This window comes from Lactuca virosa, chromosome 6 (genome assembly GCF_052849685.1).
Source record: "Lactuca virosa cultivar CGN04683 chromosome 6, Lactuca_virosa_CGN04683_v6, whole genome shotgun sequence".
NCBI lineage: Eukaryota > Viridiplantae > Streptophyta > Magnoliopsida > Asterales > Asteraceae > Lactuca > Lactuca virosa.
The window spans coordinates 84848850-84861679 of NC_136431.1; the positions used below are offsets into that span (position 1 = coordinate 84848850).

At 38.8% G+C, this 12830-nt stretch overlaps 1 protein-coding gene across 2 annotated transcripts in view; it reads left to right on the forward strand.

The window, feature by feature from the left end:
• LOC145120684 (putative CoA ligase CCL7) overlaps window positions 1-12464 on the forward strand; it is a 56925-nt gene extending 44461 nt beyond the window's left edge. For both annotated transcript variants that reach the window (XM_079056482.1, XM_079056483.1), the window contains exons 2-6: window positions 10294-11320; window positions 11509-11844; window positions 11960-12027; window positions 12113-12215; window positions 12283-12464. In XM_079056482.1, the coding sequence (XP_078912608.1) occupies window positions 10325-11320; window positions 11509-11844; window positions 11960-12027; window positions 12113-12215; window positions 12283-12396 (1617 nt within the window). In that variant the 5' untranslated portion in view covers window positions 10294-10324 and the 3' untranslated portion in view covers window positions 12397-12464. The remainder of the gene's footprint in view (window positions 1-10293; window positions 11321-11508; window positions 11845-11959; window positions 12028-12112; window positions 12216-12282) is intronic.
• Window positions 12465-12830: the final 366 nt, after the last annotated feature.

Genomic DNA, 12830 nt, shown 5'->3' on the forward strand with positions numbered 1-12830 from the left:
TAACCGAAACATTTACCGTCGAGATGGCTAACGGAAAGAAGGAGAGCACTAACGACATATTCATAGGTTGTACCCTTACCCTAGACAATTATTCTTTTCCTATCGATCTTATGCCTGTGTCCATCAAGAGTTTCGACGTCATTATCGGCATGGACTGGTTAAGCTCCAATCGTGCTGATATTCTTTGCTTCGAGAAGGCTATCCGTCTCAATCTTTCCTCTGGCGAAGCCCTCATGATTTACGGAGATAAGCCTAGCTCAAACCTCTGTATCATTTCATGCAATAAAGCTCGGAAGTATCTGCGAAAGGAGTGCCATGCATTTCTAGCTCACGTTATAGACGTGACGCAAAAAGTTAAAGACCTCGAGAGTCTTCCCGAAGTCTGCAACTTCCCTGATATATTTCCTGAAGATCTCCCAGGAATCCCTCCCGAGCGCCAAGTTGAGTTTCGTATCGACTTAATCCCCGGAGCTACTCCTGTAGCTAAATCTCCTTACCGTTTAGTGCCAGCGGAAATGCAGGAATTATCCAGCCAGCTCAATGAGCTGATTAGCAAAGGATTCATAAGGCCGAGTTCCTCACCCTGGGGAGCTCCGATCTTATTCGTGAAAAAGAAAGATGGATCCTTTCGGATGTGCATTGACTACCATGAGCTGAATAAGCTTACTATCAAGAACCGATTTCCCTTACCTAGAATCGACGATCTCTTCGACCAACTTCAGGGAGCCAGTTATTTCTCAAAGATAGATCTAAGATCAGGGTACCACCAGTTGCGAGTTCATGAGAATGATGTTCCCAAAACAACATTCCGAACTCGCTATGGAGACTATGAGTTTGTAGTAATGCCCTTTGGTCTAACCAACGCACCGGCAGTATGCATGGACCTGATGAATCGGGTGTGCCGCCCTTTCTTAGACAAGTTCGTGATCGTGTTCATCGACGATATACTTGTCTATTCGCGGTATGAAGATGATCATAAGCAACACTTGAGACAGGTGTTGGAAACATTAAGGGCAGAAAAGTTATACGCGAAATTCTCGAAGTGCGAATTCTGGATCAGGAAGGTAAATTTCCTTGGACACGTGATTAGCAAGGAAGGCATACACGTGGACCCTTCCAAGATCAAAGTGATTGAGAATTGGTCTGCACCAAAGACACCCACAGAAATCCGGCAATTCTTGGGTCTCGCGGGCTATTATCGCAGGTTCATCCAGAACTTCTCGAGAATTGCTAAGCCTTTAACTACCCTAACACAAAAAGGGGTAACCTTTAGTTGGGGAGCCAAGCAAGACACTGCGTTTCAATCATTGAAGCAAGCCCTGTGCAGTGCACCTATCTTGTCCCTGCCCGAAGGGACGGAAGACTTCGTAGTCTATTGTGATGCATCCAATCAGGGCCTAGGGTGTGTGCTCATGCAGAGAGGTAAGGTCATCGCCTATGCCTCAAGGCAGTTGAAAACACATGAAGGCAATTACACAACTCACGACTTAGAGTTGGGAGCAGTGGTCTTTGCGTTAAAGATCTGGAGACACCATCTCTATGGAACCAAGTGCACTATCTTCACCGACCATAAGAGCTTGCAACATATTTTCGATCAAAAGGAGTTAAACATGAGACAACGGCGATGGGTAGAGTTACTCAATGACTACAAGTGCGAAATTCGCTATCATCCCGGAAAGGCCAATGTGGTAGCAGATGCCCTCAGTCGAAAGGAGTATACAGGACGTAAGGTGAAGGCACTTAAATGACCATCCATTCCCATTTAACCGCGCAAATCAGAGAGGCTCAGCTGGAAGCCTTAAAACCCGAGAATGTGGCAAATGAGTCACTGCGAGGAATGGACAAGAACTTGAAGGTCAAAGGAGACGGAGTGTACTATTTCATGAACCGGATCTGGACCCCAAAGTTCGGCGGGTACAGAGAGGTTGTCATGAATGAGGCTCACAAGACGAAATACTTCGTTCATCCAGGTTCGGATAAGATGTACTTGGATCTCAAACAGCTCTATTGGTGGCCAAACATGAAAGCAGAGATCGCTACCTTCGTGGGCAAGTGCCTGATTTGCGCCAAGGTGAAGGTCGAATATCAGAAGCCCTCAGGTCTACTTCAACAGCCGGAAATACCTGAGTGGAAGTGGGAAAGGATAACCATGGATTTTATCACCAAGTTACCCCGATCTCCGAGTGGGCACGATGCCATCTGGGTAATTGTCGATCGATTAACGAAGTCCGCCCACTTCCTGCCAATCAAAGAAAACTTCAAGATGGAGAGACTCACACGGATCTACATTCAAGAGATAGTTCGCCTTCATGGTGTACCTGCATCCATTATCTCCGATCGAGATAGCAGGTTTACATCGAGGTTCTGACAGTCTCTACAGAAGGCTCTTGGAACTAAGTTGGATATGAGCACGGCTTATCATCCGCAGACTGATGGACAGAGTGAGAGAACAATTCAGACATTGGAAGACATGTTGAGAGCCTGCGTCATCGATTTCGGCGCATCATGGGACACTTATCTTCCTTTGGTTGAATTTTCCTACAACAACAGCTACCATACCAGCATCAAGGCTGCGCCGTTTGAAGCCCTCTATGGCCGTAAGTGCAGATCCCCTATGTGCTGGGCTGAGGTGGGTGACACACAGCTAGCCAGGGGTCAAGTCCCCGACAGTACTCTCACTGGTCCTGAAATTATCCGAGAGACAACTGAAAAGATTGTGCAAATCCGAGAACGACAGAAAGCCTCACGAGATAGACAAAAGAGCTACGCCGATAAGAGATGAAAACCCTTGGAGTTCCAGGTTGGTGACCGCGTCCTTCTGAAGGTCTCACCCTGGAAAGGCATGATACGTTTTGGGAAGCGTGGAAAGCTAAACCCAAGGTACATTGGACCGTTCGAAATCCTTGCTAGGATCGGTCCCGTAGCATACAAACTCCAGTTACCCCGAGAGCTCAGCAACATCCATCTTGTTTTCCACGTATCGAACCTAAAGAAGTGTCTGTCCGATGAGACACTTGTGATCCCTCTCGATGAGATTAAAATCAACGGAAACCTCAACTTCGTGGAAGAACCTGTCGAAATCATGGATCGGGAAGTCAAACGAACGAAACAAAGTCGCATCCCGATAGTGAAGGTTCGATGGAATGCCAAGCGGGGACCTGGATTCACTTGGGAGCGCGAAGATCAGATGAAACAGAAGTATCCGCATCTCTTTCCTAATCCATGATTTGTATTCTAGGTTCGAATTTCGGGACGAAATTCCCTCTATCGGAGGGATGATGTGACAACCCGAAACTTTTTTCCTTTTCCATTACGCGATTTCTGTTATTAAAATTGCGAATTCGTTAACTTTTCCGTCAAACTTCTTGGTTTACGAGTCGGAATCAAAAATCGCGCGGAAACCCGATTATTTCGAAAAATCAAGCATTTTCGGTCTAAATGAGATTACGACCATAAACGTGTTTACGGCCGTAAACTCGTTTACGAACGTAAACTCATTTACAACCGTAAACTCGTTTACGACCGTAAACCTGTTTACGGTCAGTGAAGAGTGGACCCCCACCTCACCCCTATAAATACGATGCCTCCACCTTCATTAGAACATTTCTGGCCAAAAACTCTCTCCTTCTCTCTCTAAGAACCTTAACCGTAAACACTCAAAACGCCTTCAAATTTCGGAAATCATCGAGAAAACCACGTTTGGGTCGCTTTGGAATGTCTCAGGGCACTCATCTCTTCGAAATCAGCATCCAGCTTTAGTGTTCTTGAGTTTACGGTCAGCCTTCAGAAACCGTAAACTCTGTTCTTGAGTTTACGGTCCAAGCCTTGAAGAACCGTAAAATCTGTTCTTGAGTTTACGGTCCAAGCCTTCAAGAACCGTAAACTCTTTTCTTGAGTTTACGGTCCAAGCCTTCAAGAACCGTAAACCCCTCTTCGACCGTAAACACCTTTTTTGGTGGTGCTTTTGGCTGAAACCTCATTTTCTTCGATTCGATCAAGTCCCGGTAACATTCCTCAACCAAATTCAAGTGTTCTTATGACACTTTATCTATCGAAATCGCTAATGTAGATACATATATGTATTTATTTGATAATAGGATTTCGTTAAGTGTCACGTGCAACAACTCAAGGATCTTCATTCAGTCAACGATTTCACAACAAGAACTGTGAGTTCATACCCCTACATTTTTTTGTGTTTTTTTTTGTGTTTTCAGGGGGGGAATACAAGCTAAACATATATGTTTTCAAAACTCATGCAATTCTCATACTTTAACCCTTTGTACTGTGTTGAGCATAAGGGGCGTTTTCACTAAAATTGCATAGTTTTCCGGACTCGCTATTCACTACATTATACATGCAAACTATAATCGGTATAGTTTGAGATTTTTCTAAGACATATCAAGTATAGAAACTTTCACTACTGAATACATGCTCTAAGACAGAAATAGTTTACAGTTTACATCACTACTTTATCATGGTATTCATAACTGTAATTATCACTATATACGATATACATACAGATTTTCACTACGGTAGAACGATACTACACTACACGTAAACAAGATTGTACGATACCGTGAGGCGCTACTTCACTACTGTACCCTTAGGTGTACAGGGATAAATCCTACCACTGTATAACCAGAGTCTCCTAGAGGGAGAGCGTGAGATTTGTGAATAGATCTATTCGGGACTGAGAATCCCACATCTGGACTGCTAGCTACAGTTAGGCGGGCACGCCTGAGATGTACAAATGTCATTTCACTCAACGCCTAAAGAACGTTGGAAAGGTCACTAGTCATATCAAGCATGGTTATACGACTCACATTATGTATAAATCACCTTTAGTTTACAGCTTAACACTCTTCAATAGTTCTACTTTTACTAAATAGAACTGATACACACTACGTATTCTGGCTAAAGCCAGGGTTTTTCAAACAGAACCGATTATGCAATGGGTTCACATATAAAATACTTACACTTCATGATTAGTTTTAGCTAGTCACATGAGGTCGTATTTTCGCATATCACTACAGTTTTCAGTAACGAACATTCATGGTTTTATACGAAATCGATAACGCTACCCCTTTTCACTAAAGAAAATATCGAATTTTCTTGGAAACATACAGATATTCATGGTTTATTTCAGAACTGATAACACTACATTTTCACTAAGGAAAATATCGGATTTTCTTGAAACTATACAAATATTTCCGAACTCATCAACGATTTTCACTGCAAACCATCGCTTATGAACTCACCAGCTTTATGCTGATACTCTTTTAAACTGCTTGTATTCTCAGGAAATCAGTAGACAGGTATTTGCTGGATTTTCGAGGAACGGGAACAATAAGAATTTTAAGTTTAGACTATACAAAACTATTGGATGTAATTTAAACTAAGTTTCAAACTGGTGTAAACATCTTTATTTAAGTATTCACTGTAATGGTTGTGTTGCTATGATTGCTGTTATTCATTGGTTGTGATGCTATACATGACGTCCTCCGCCCCGGAACGTTTCCGCCATCGGTTTCGGGGTGTGACAGATATGACAAAATCGATTCTTTTTCAAGATTTCCAAGAACTATTTTTTCAAACTCGATCCACTCTTAGGTAGAAGCTAGATATGCCAAACTTGATTTTAGATTCATTTAAACCAGATGTTGTCGTGTACACCAGTTTTAGTCCATGGGTAATGAAAGGGTATTCCGAGAGATTAAAAAAATTTGGAATCAATCCGAATAATTACACTTACACCCTTGTAATCGATTCTTTATGTAGAAGGGGGGTAGAGATGGACGTAAACCCAGAAGATGAGATGTTGTAATTGGTGCAAATCAAAAACCCAGACGATGAAATGTTGTAAATCAAAAAATTGAAGGAATGTTTAAACCAAATTTGATGCTCTTTATAGAAGGAGACTCACTTGACTCCTGTAACTAGCACCTCCATTAGCGAGTTTCCAGATTACAGTAACAGAGGTGGCGAAGGCTCCATATCCAGAGACAGTTGTTCTCTTTCTAGAACGAGCCTGAGAGTAGTAACACAATCTCAATCTAGAGATCTATGAGTAGTATTATGAGATATATCTGATACCTTCTAATATTTTTTGTGATCTTCACAGCATCCCACACGATCGCCACCGACAACTTCAGGGAGTGTGTTCATGTGCATTGTAGTGTGTGTGTGTGAGAGAGAGACCCTTTGTTTATTATTTTCTTTTTTTATTTATTTTTAAATAAGAGAAAAAACATCAAAAATGGTCCATGTGATCGTGAAAAGACGAAAATGCCCTTTAGTTAACGGACAAACTTAACGGAGTTAGCAATAAGGACCAATCGTCAAAAGTTTTGAAAGCACATGGACCATCTATGACGTTTTTAAACCACAGGGACTAAACTTCAGATTTGGGGAAACCACAGGGACCATTTATGATGTTTTTTCTAATTTAAATAAAGACATCCATAATTACTATACAAGCAAAAAGAAAAACGTTCAATTACAAGCAAAAATTGTGTTTTGAAGAACCTTTATACTCTCGCTAGAATCACAAAAGAATTACAAATTTAACATATCATAACCTACCGAATTCATGTTCATCACATAACTTTTTTCAAACGATTCATAAATTCACAAACTTAACAAAGTTATAAACGATTCAATAAAAAAAATCACATAATCTATGACAAACGAATATACAATTACAAATATTACAAATTAACAATTTAAAATTTAAATAATTGACAACATCCTTTATTTAATTATATATTAAAATTATCAGCTAATGTAAAGACTAGCCACTAGTAGAGGCTTTGACTCTTAGGGTGGAGGGAGTCCTACCCTCCCAACCCACTGCCATTTCAGCGTCACATCAGCATTTCTCTCTCATCTCTCTTCTATCTTTCTCAACCCACAACACATGGAAATCCTATTTTTCCCAACCCACTCAACCCATTTAATTTTTTATTTTAAAATAAACACAAACTAATAAAAATTATACACAACTAATTTACATAATATTAAAAATATACAAACTAATTTAGAAAATAATTAAAAAACATATAAATTTGTTTTGGTACAAGTTTTGATGCATAATGCACAAGTGATTATTGCTTGAATTGTAATATATATCTACTTTCGATATATATGTATACAAACTTATGTAGAAAAAAAAAACAAATAAATAAAACGCCACGTTTGCATATATGCATGTTATGCTTCTTGTTTTTTTTTTCTTTGAAAATTAAATGAAAAAGGAGATGCATGACCCACAAAGCAAATTGATAAAGTTTCTTGCGGTTTTTAAAAGCCGCTCAAACTAATTTTTCCAAACCCACTTAAACCGCTTGCTTGGAAGGAATGGTAACCCGACGATACCACCCAAAAAATTTGCAACCCGCCTTTCCATTCCGTTCACCGTTATAGATTGGATGTCCCTAATTCAACACATGTCTCCCGTGGAGTATCGTACTATTCTCAAATATCGACTCATGATTCCCATATTCCCAGCTGACGAGATATGTCCTGTGTGTCGCAAGACATGTTTGGACTCTTTTGGAGAGCATGCAGTTCACTGTAAAGAACTCCCGGGGTTCAAATACAGGCACGATATGGTTATAGATGTTTTGTTTGACATATTTAAGTGTGCCGGGGTTTCCACTAAGAAAGAAGCACCTGTTAATTTCTTGACTGACCCGACAGAAGGAAGGTCAACCCTCAGACCGGCTGACATTTTGATTTTTGGATGGGGAGGAGGGAAACACGTATGTGTGGATCTTACAGGGGTATCCCCTCTCGTGGGCCTGAGGGCTGGGGTTTCACGGCGGGACATGCTGCTTTAAAAGCAGCTACATGCAAAGTCACCAAACATGAGAAATCGTGCATGGAAAATCAACACGTGTTCATACCATTTGCATTTGATACGTTTGGTTTCCTCGCACCGGATGTGGTAGAGCTTCTTAAAAGAGTACAACGAATCATGCATAGTAATGTTATATCCCCTAGATCTTCAGATGTAGTCTTTAAAAGGATTAACTTTACCATTCAAAAAGGCTTAGCGGTACAGCTTGTTGCCCGTTTGCCATCTCACTCATTGTACGATGACAATTAAAATATTGCAATTAAATTGATTTAAAAAAAAATCAATTTAGGACATATAGGAATTCTATTAACTTGATAATATTAATTTCTAACCACTAACCAACCGTTCTAAAAAAAAGAAAAGATTAAAATTATCAACCAAAATTCGGATAAAAAGTTAAACTTGCATTATAGAAAATTAAACCAATTACATTATGGAATCGTTGTCACTAATTCTGATAGATGAAGTTTTGACAGAGCCGGAAAAGATGAGAGGGATATATAGATATATGCCTAAACATCAATTGCATGCATGTTAGATTTTAGATGGAAAGGAAAAAGGAGACTTAGGGCGTATATGACAAACTAGTTGGTAGGTGGAATTTGGAAACCGGAGAAGTGAAGTTAGATATTGTAGTTTAGTTTTAAAATTACATAGACCCAAAAGCTAAAAAGCTCTTATTAGCAATTCGAAGTAGTTTTGGATTAAAACTTTTTTTTTAAATAAAAGCTAAAAACTTATATTATCGAACAATATTTATTTTTTTGATTTTTTTTCATAAAAACTAAAAGTTAAAATGGCTCAAGTATTTAACCAAAAATTTAAATAGAAATCTAATGGTACATGTAAAAGCATTGAGGTCCAGTACGTGTAGGACATAGTCAAACTGGAGATAATTTGATTAAAAAAGAATAAAAAAAAAAAAGACTATTATACCTTTAATGAATTTAATTTTTAAATCGTTTAAGTTTTAGTCCAAACTTTGATTTTTTTTTTGGATTCGTGGTCATTTTAAGCTAATTTACATGCAGTTTTGGTTCATGTTCAAACTAAAAAGACTATTATACACTTAATGAATTTAATTTTCATTTTTCTTTCACTTTTTAAAATTATTATTATTATTAAATATAAAACCGGTCCCACCTCTCTCTGTGTGTATGTGTGTGTGTGTGTCACCACATCCCAAAACGTATACCACCACCATCAACTTCTTCAATCTCATAACTCAATCTTTCTTCTTACCTCTTTATTTGTCCACCTCCTATATCTATATCACACACTTTTTTAATTCAAGAACTAGTATGTACATCTCTTCTCTGTGGAGAGTTAAGACCGCCATCTCTATTGAAATCAATCTCTCTTCTCCTCCACCTTCTTGTCATCGTTCTTTTGGGTTTGATTATTCAGAGGAAGGTTAAGAAATAAATGTACAACCCATTGAAGCACTTGGGATTTTGGTTTCCAAGTCTTGGTTTTTTTTTTTTTTTTTTGGTTTTGGTCTCGTAAATGCAACCTCCGATTGATAAACAAGAAATCAAGTTTGAGCTTTCATCTTCACCCCTGTTTTCCAAAATCCAAAATCCAGAATCACCTTCATTGACCCATCTCTTGTTTCCTTTCATCTTCACCCTTGTTTCACTCACTTCTTAGTTGCCCAGATCTGTAAGTACCCACATCCTTCTTCAATTGCAAACACAAAGAATCACAACTATAAGGAATCAAAATGCAAAGGGCTTACCATCCCCTTATTCTCTTTTGATCGAACTTCTTTTTTAGGGGAGGATAACGAATCGTCGTCGTAACCAAGACGATGGTGATGAATCTGCTGATGATGAACTTTTGATGAATCGATGCGTGGGGGCAGGATTCGGAACATGCTCTGTCGGTGGAGGCTGAAGTTGTGGCGGCGGTTGGGTTCAAGGGCTTCGGAAGCAGTCTGACGATGGTGGTCTAGAGTGGTTTAGGGTTTTTCTGCAAAAGAGTATTTTTTTTCTTGTTACGATCAAAGAAAAAAGAAGTATGTTCTTATCCTAGGAGAGAGAGAGAGAGAGAGAGAGAGAGAGAGAGAGAGAGAGAGAGAGAGAGAGAGAGATGTGAGCCCAAATTAGTTATTTATTTTCTTTTCCTTTAAATTAAATTGAAAAAATATAAAAAATATATCAGAAAGAGCATTTTAGTGTTTTCAGTTTCCGAGGACCAAAATCACAAGCAAACATGATCAAAAGGACCATCAATCTAAAAAAGTCGATGTTTGGACTAAAACCAAAAAAAAAACATATGAACATTTGCAATTTTGTCATAATAAAAAGATCAAGAGAAACTATTGACTACAAGTATGAGCAAAATAAAAACCTCAATAAATGATCAAGATGTCGCGTATTTGGAGCCATCTGGGGGAAGTTCCTTATACGTTTTAACCGCTAACACTTGCGCAGTTATAGAGATCATTAGAGACACACAGAGTCGATGGAGAAATCCGGTTATGGCAGCGACGGAATATTCCGTTCACTCCGGCAACCGCTAGTCAGCCCAGCAGACCCCAACACATCAATGATTCCCTTTCTCTTCCGCAACGTTTCATCTTACCCAAACAAACCTGCCCTATACGACGCCGACTCCGGTGACACCCTCAATTTCATCCAATTCAAAACCACCGTCGCCAAGTTCTCTCACGCCTTAAACAACCACCTGGGTATCACCAAGAACGACGTCGTTCTCATATTTGCCCCCAATTCAATCCAATACCCCATCTGCTCATACTCAATCATCGCTCTTGGCGCCATTGTCACCACCGTCAATCCTGAATATACCATCAGAGAGTTATCCAAACAAGTTGAAGACTCTAAACCCAAACTCATCATAACCGTTCAAAAACTGTACCAAAAAGTTGAAAACTTCGGACTCCCGGTTGTGTTTTTAGGATCAAAAAGTTCAAGAAACGGGTGTTTTTCATATAAAGACTTGATTTCAAAATATGGGTCAGTCTCAGAACTACCTAAAGTTTCGATTCGTGGAGATGATACTGCGGCCTTATTGTACTCTTCTGGGACAACCGGTGTTAGTAAGGGTGTAATTTTGAGCCACAAGAACTTCATCGCAACTTCACAAATGATGACTTCTGATCAAAGATCAATGGGGGAGAAAGATTATGTACACTTATGTTTCTTGCCCATGTTTCATATTTTTGGATTCGCGGTTATACTATATGCTCAATTACAGGAAGGGAATACGGTTGTATCAATGGGAAAGTTTAGTTTTGAAGGGGTTTTAAAGAACATCCAGAGATATAGAGTTACACATTTATGGGCTGTTCCACCAGTTATACTTGCTTTAACTAAACAAGATGTAGTCAAGAAGTTTGACTTGTCGTCATTGAAGCTAATCATTTCGGGTGCTGCACCATTGGGGAAAGAACTGATAGACGAGTGTGCCAAAAAGTTCCCACATGTTTTGGTTCTTCAGGTAAACTTCAATTGCATTTGAGATAATAAATTGAATACGAAGTTACAGATATGGTCCCTGTTCTTTCTATTCTTATCATGTTTAGAAAAAAATTAATTCCTTCTTGTAAGTTTCTCTAAATTTAATTGTCTTTTTTATAGTTTTTGTAGCTTTCAGTGAAGTTCTAATTACAACATTCCATGCAACAGGGATATGGTATGACTGAAACGACAGCATCCACCTCACTCGGCAGTCCAATTATGGGCCATCAGCACTCTGGTTCAACTGGGACGCTTTTACCAGGAATCGAAGCTCAAATAGTTTGTGTAGATACCAATAAACCTCTTCCTCCAAATCAAACTGGTGAAATATGGGTTCGAGGAGCTTGCATGATGCGAGGCTATCTCAATAAACCTGACGCCACGAAGCTTACGATAGATAAAAATGGTTTCGTACATACTGGTGATCTTGGATATTTTGATGATGAAGGTCAATTATTCGTGGTTGATAGACTTAAGGAACTCATTAAGTATAAAGGGTTTCAGGTAAAACATGTTTTGATCATGCATATCTTGTAAAGATCCTGTTTTGATAGATTCTTTATAATATTTTCTTGCATGCATGGCCAAAATAGTCTTTAATCTTTACGTGCATGCTCAGGTTGCACCAGCAGAGCTTGAAGCACTTTTGCTTTCACATTCTGAAATACTAGATGCTGCAGTAATCCCGTAAGTCAAAAAGGCAATATTTCATGAATCTTGATATTCATTTAGGGCATATATGATTGTATGAACACTTTATCGTCTTTATTAGGTTTCCAGATGCTGAAGCTGGTGAAATCCCGATTGCGTTTGTGGTGCAGTCATCAAACAGCTGTTTGTCAGAAGAAGATGTCAAGAGATTCATCAATGAGCAGGTAAAGATTTGTATTTCACGTGGGGTTTTTCAAGAAAAGATAATACTCATTGGAATATAATTGATAGGTTGCACCTTATAAACGGTTGAGGCGAGTGATATTTGTGAACAACATTCTCAAATCGGCTTCCGGGAAATTACTCAGGCGTTTACTTGTTGAACACGTTCGATCCAGGATGTAACAGATTTCATATATATGAATTTGGAAGTTCTTGTGATATTGTTTTCAATTTAAAACAAACTGTTGATGTGGTGTAAAAAGAAAACTAGTACTAAAATTTTATTTAGATATTGTCGAAATGAATCGTTAATAAAACATATTGGATTAAAAATTCTACCTACTCAATCACTTTTTAAAAGTTTTATGTAATAGACAAAGGGTGCTACTATATGTAGTTATGTATTTCCATAGATAGTCAAATAATGGGAATATATTCTACTCATATATAAAGCAATTAGGGGCACATATAAAATTAACTTAAACAAAGCCTTACCAAGCAAGACCGGTTTAGACAACATTGATAGCATTTATAGTTGTGTGCTATTTACCAATAATTGAGATTTAAAGTCAAGCTTAAAATCAATTAGGGGCACATATAAAATTAACTTAGACAAA